Raw genomic sequence first — 5,968 nt, 5'->3', positions numbered from 1 at the left:
ATTTTTGCCTGAAATTGCCTTAATTGCTATCTAGACTTAAAGTTGAAGGCAAAGGGAAATGGGTAGTATATGGAACTTATATGCGAGCAGTCGAGGAATATACAACCAAGAGCAACGGCAGTATGTGCTGGTTGCCACTGACGCCGTTCGCTTTTACTTACGTCTGGGACTTTGGTATCCAGGTAAATAACTGGGAAGCCGCTTTACCGTCGGAATACCCTATTTGATTGCAGCTCCTATAACACTGCTTTAATAACCTCATGGAGATCCTCTGTATGGAGTCCTAGCTGCTCCAATCTCTTCAGTGCCACTGTATCGACCTTGTCATTGAAGTCACCCCCATGACGATCTAAGAAGTGCGTCACGAAGAATTTCTCAAAAGGCGCGAGCTGGTCACCCTGCTTGATTTTCTCTTCATAATTCCTGGCCACATCCCTCACGTCGTGGATCTGAATGTCCCAGTCGTTGTCAGTCGTTCCCTCTGCACGTTGGACGGCATCGAGGATCTCCCGCTGCGTTAGGTAGAAAGACGGAGTATAGACAGCATTGTTTTTGTACTTTGCTAAATCGGCTTCTGGCAGACTCAGAGCTGCCGCGGCTGCTTCAGCAGTGTGTGCGATCGTGGCTGTGTTTGCTTTGCTGTCGGCACCTTTCCAAATCGTTGCCTTACGCGCTTTAGTGTTGATACCCCATAGGCCCGATAAGAGACCGTAATCCAACCAGGGCCCAACGGTAATAGAAATCCAATGGCTGACACCAAGCTTCTCGATCAAATCACGGATTCGCTTCTTCGCGAGGAGAAGTTCGTTTTCTTTCAGGAGCTGTCCAGCAAATGGGTCCGGGCCAAATTCGGATGGGAAGATATAAGGCACTCCAACCTTCCCAGCTGCGCGGATTGCGGGTTCCTGAAGTTGAATCAGCTGGGTTATGGGGGGCACTAGGACAAGCGCATCCTGGCCTGCGAGTACAGCAGCAAGAAAAACTTCGTCGTCGAGATTGCCTTGCTTGACCAAAACCCCAGTCGGGAAAGTACTAGTGGCCTCCAGACGCTGAATGGCGGTGATAGTGTGAACTCCCAGCCCGAGGAGTGCGTGGACAATTGGCTTCCCAAGTTGTCCGCTGGCACCGATTATCGCAATTTTTCGTCCTTGAATGGCTGGAGACATTGTAAACCTAGACAGTTGCGTTGACAGTTCGTAGCAGATTACTTCCAACACACCAAATAGATGCCTGCTCCGGCAGTAAGTAAGAAACTCGATTGAAAATGCAGATTGCAGAAGCTACTGGAGTTTGCGGACTGGCAGTTTCAGCTCTATTTATCGTGGAACAAGTATTCCCTACACGACTTCTTTACGAGAATAGGAGTTTCACTGACTGCGGGGCTTGGTTTTCATTTCCCCTCGGAGAAGATCATTTTTCTCCTTAGTGTTCTCCGTTCTGCCCTCCGTCTGGGATTGGCTCGTGGTAAGCAGAGCAGTGTGTCATCAGTAGGCCGTGGTCGAATCGTAAAGTAACCCCTACCGTCTTCCTGTTCAATTCAGCATTTTAGATTGAACATTTATAATCAGATGAGCTCATCATTTGTCAGATACGGTACATCAGATACGAGTCACTTCTGCCTAAGTCTTGTGTTAGTGGTTCGGAAAGCTCGGATTTGACCGGCAATTCGGTTCAGCTCGTATTGTATGCACAGAGTCTCATTTTTAGCGCTAGGCTATAGTGACAGCTAATTTACACCCGATAATCTTTGCTAAATCGCCTGCTCCTCTGTGAAAAATACACGTTCCCCATGACTCGATGATCTGTGACTGCTGTTATGCACATATATATCAACCTAGAGCAAAGCGACTACGATAACTCCGGTCTGGTGGTCACTTCATCGAGTAATTAACTTATTATAATTTTAGTATGATGGCGGACATACTCCCTCAAGGAGTATACGCTCCTCTACCGGCGTTCTTCGATAAACACGACAAGCTAGGTCGGCGTTCATGCTTCAATTAGAGGCGCAGGAAATTGCTAACGCTATTGCAGACCTTAAGGCTTACGTAGAACATGCTATATGTAAAGAGCATCCCCATAACCTTGATTATCCTCCATGATATTTCACTCCGCTTACTCAACGGCACAGTTGTTACAAAACCTGGAGTTGTTCCCGTTGTTTCGGCGACAATGGGAGAAGCAGCACATTTAGTTTGTATCAATACTTATCCTCATCCCAATATGCTAACAAAATATAGGATCGGCAAGAGCGGAAACAGCTTATTGAAGCCGTTCGAGTGGCTCTTAGGAAGAATAATCTGCACCAGACGCCAATAATTGCTGGTGTGGGTGCAACAAGTACCCGAGAAACGATTCAGCTTGCAGAGGATGCAGCAGCAGCTGGGGCCAACTTCGCACTCGTTGTTCTACCGAGCTACTACTCAAGCACATTGCGAGCGCAACCAGACGCAATCAAACAATACTTCGTGGATGTGGCTTCTAGATCGCCGCTACCAGTGTATGTGTGAATCTATGCTCCTTGTCGTCTCAGATACAGCTCCGAGCTGCTACTTAATGTGCCTGGTGCCATAGGATCATCTACAATTACCCGCAGGTTGCGGGTGGTGTCGATCTAACAAGCGATGATATTGTGGACGTCGCAAGAACAGCCTCAAACATTCGGGGGGTTATGCTTTCGTAGGCAATTACTATTACCAGTGGCTTTTCGATTTGTTGATGGATTCTACAGCTGTGGTAATGTAGGAAAAGTCGCGCGAATCACGAGCGTCCTAGATGGATCTTTCAGGACATTTGCAGGGTTTATCGATTTCCTGCTCCCATCGATTTCTGTTGGCTCTGCCGGTGCCATTAGCCCTTTACCGAATATTGCACCGGTTAGCACTTTGTGCACCAGTTATCGTTGGCTGGCTGACTGGATGGATAGTATTTCGCCATGGCTCTGTGGCATAGTACACAAGTGCTTGATGGTAGCGATAATTGGGCAAAAGCCAGACAGCTTCAGGGACTAGCGTCGTTGGCCGAAGCAGAACTATTGAGTGGGGGGGTGAGTTACAGGTACAATATTTATACCGAATACTAATATAAGGATCTAGGTTGCCGGCTTGAAATACTTACTGTGTGAGAAGTTTGGTTATCCTGCTGCACCTCGACTACCACTACAACCCATGAGCGACTTTGAAGCCAACCGATTATCTACCAGTACGTACCTGAAGCGCATCAGCAACTAGCATATCATGGAAATTGCATGTGAGCACATATTTAGACATTTGCTTTGCACGCTCGTAGAGCTGCTTACTTCTATAGATTGGTGAGGATTTCAATTAATAGGCTAGGTTATCTTAGAAGGTCATTCGTATTTCCGAATACGTAAGCTGGTGGTAACGATATATCCTACAGGTGTATAGTTTGAGCACAGAGTAGGTGCAGCTTTTACAAGCAGTGTTACTTCGGAGGAGGTGCTGCGGGAATGGAAGTTGTTAGAACGAATGCTCCAATGATAAGTTAAATTTGAACAATGCGATGGCATTGACAGATAATCTTCCGTCTAACTACACATAGCTCTGCATAGAACAACTTCTGGGGGTCTGCATCGTCGCCTGTGCCTTATTCGTCCTTTTTGTGTATGTTCAACATCGATACGAACATCCCGTGGGTACCGTGAGCCTGTAGAAGTCGCGGCTGGAGTTGTTCAACTTCATCGTAGGGGAGGACGAGCATAGGTTTATTGGAAAAGTAAATGCCAATAGAGTATAATCTTTATTCGCAACCTTGTGCGTATCGCGCAAGATTATATGAGTCATTTTCGTAAAGCTTGACCCCCACTTATACTTTCCGAAGTCAATGAGCGACTTTACCTAGATCAGAAACCCGTTAATCGAAAATTGATTGGGTATGTCTCCAATTGACAAAGACCTAAAATCCTCTTTTATTGCACCATTTAAAATTGGTGCGTGGAAAACCCTATTATGCACATGCTTCTTAGAGCGAGACACGACTTGCAACCCAATTATATTTTACTTGGTGAGTTCGGGAAAGATACATTATACCCTTACATCGATCAGCTATCTTGCATGAACGGTTGCCGAAAGTGCTCATGCGACTGAGCGGAGAAGTCGGAACTTGTGCTGAATATGAGTCTACGGTTTTGACAAGGGTTCCGAAACGAGTATCAATGACGTCCGAAATTGGCCTTCAATCTCAAGAAAACTTAAACAACACGGTTCATTGAAGGAAATCGTGCCCCTTTCAGGACGCGCTCGATAGAAATTCGACGTAGATCCTCCAAGATCTTGCCGACAGCAGTTTTACGGTACTTGGATTTGAGAACCACACTACTAAAGGACAGGATAGAAATGAACGGGATGGGGGAATGGACATACCAGCAAAGGAAGCCTTATTTTTGACCCACATAATATTTCTGGGAAGCGTAGTTGGTGCATAGCATCAAATTCAAGAGTGTCTTCTCGCTCCCATTGATCTGCCGGCAATTCTAATCAATAGTACCCTGCGGAGACAGGATCTCTAGGCATAATCCTGAATGTGGTGACTTCCGTTTAACAAAACCATCTTCTACTGGGTTGTATGTAACAAGATCCTGTGGAGCCAATCTTGGTCGAGATTGTCACGGCTATTGAGCGACCTCTAGAACTGCATTATTCTTCACTTCCTCTGTCTAAACGCGGAATTGATTGATAGAAAGCCTTCATGCCTTGGACCACTGTCAGTTTGGGTCGGTCGCCGATTTTCAATAACTAGTAGTATATCTCGATACATCGGCTCGCTCTGCCATATCCCAGCAAATTTTCCACTCCATTTTCAATCTGCTATGCAATAGATACCCACTGAACAAGCCCTCTATAGAGTTCCACGTATACTTCTGTTGATTCAAGCGTAGAAATTTGCTCATAATCTCAGCCTGCACTTGCTGTTGACCCCCTCTCCTAGCACCATTAGCAACAAGTAGAGAAATCCATAACCAAAAATTGATTTCCCAACGTTCATGAGGATCACATATACGCACATCGTCAAGGACTTCGGCCATTATGCGTTTGTATCCAGCACAACGACAGGTCCAGTTTAGAATGTTGGCATGGTAGATGAAAAGTGCTTTGCAGAGTGTTCTTTCCAGGTCATGACTTTCGCTGGATATGCGACACCACCTTATAAGCAAGGATCCATTCGCTCTAGGGTCAAATTCAGAGAGGAAAATTTGATCACGGTCACATGGAGTTTTCCCAAACCCCCTATCTATGCAGTTTGTCCATCGGACAGTCTTTTGGAGGATGGATAAAACTTCAATGGAGAGTTTTCCGTCCATGGCGAGATTTTGAAAACCAGATGGGAGTCCAAGTATCGTGCTGATGGCCGACATACTGAAGGGCCATGTCGGATAATGGAGGCTTTGTTTAGCTGAGGAAAGGGAAATAGGGAGTTCACCCTCCCCAAAGATGAGCAGTGCGTTCGATTCTGCCCTACACTATGCGTTAGAACGTTCAAATTGATAGTTTTCTAGAGTCATACCACAGCACGAAGGTCTCTAGGATGCTATTGTATCTCTCTCCGTTGCCCCTTTTGTGCGCCTTCAGCATCTTTTGCAGCCCGTTCAAGTGTGCATCATAGGCGAGCGCATCTAGAAAGATGTTCTTTGATACTTAGCACTATGTGCTAGTCCAAAGAAGCGTACTCACGTCAACCATCATTAGGAAAACTGTAGCTATGATAACAGCTTCGTTTACGTGCCCAGATAACAATTTTTTCCGAATAGCCACCATGGCCTTACCCTTGTGGTAAAGTGACATGTTGTAGAAGTTAGGTTGAAATTCTCGGGCTGCTGCAATAGAACTCAAGCACAGCGCGACAATGGCCTCGAATAGTTCTGTATTCTGCAAGGCATATGGGAAGATGTCTCGAATCAAAGGATTGTCTTGCATTTGATGTTTCAACCCGGGTTTTTGAGATGGCGCCC

General features: G+C 45.9%; 2 protein-coding genes across 2 annotated transcripts; one reads left to right on the top strand and one right to left on the bottom strand.

The window, feature by feature from the left end:
- Positions 1–236: 236 nt before the first annotated feature.
- LTR84_003608 (uncharacterized protein) lies at positions 237–1,166 on the bottom strand (the record flags this gene model as incomplete). The annotated part of the gene is made up of 1 exon (XM_064847196.1): positions 237–1,166. The coding sequence occupies one exon, from the start codon at positions 1,164–1,166 to the stop codon at positions 237–239; it is 930 nt and encodes a 309-aa protein (XP_064705549.1).
- A 1,769-nt stretch (positions 1,167–2,935) lies between these two features.
- On the top strand, positions 2,936–3,230 carry LTR84_003607 (uncharacterized protein; the record flags this gene model as incomplete). Its single annotated transcript, XM_064847195.1, has 2 exons — positions 2,936–3,046; positions 3,096–3,230. The coding sequence occupies 2 exons, from the start codon at positions 2,936–2,938 to the stop codon at positions 3,228–3,230; spliced, it is 246 nt and encodes an 81-aa protein (XP_064705548.1).
- Positions 3,231–5,968: the final 2,738 nt, after the last annotated feature.

Source organism: Exophiala bonariae (assembly GCF_035927105.1).
Source record: "Exophiala bonariae strain CCFEE 5792 chromosome Unknown scaffold_16, whole genome shotgun sequence".
Classification (NCBI taxonomy): Eukaryota; Fungi; Ascomycota; class Eurotiomycetes; order Chaetothyriales; family Herpotrichiellaceae; genus Exophiala; species Exophiala bonariae.
This window is presented reverse-complemented; position numbering and strand designations above follow the sequence as displayed.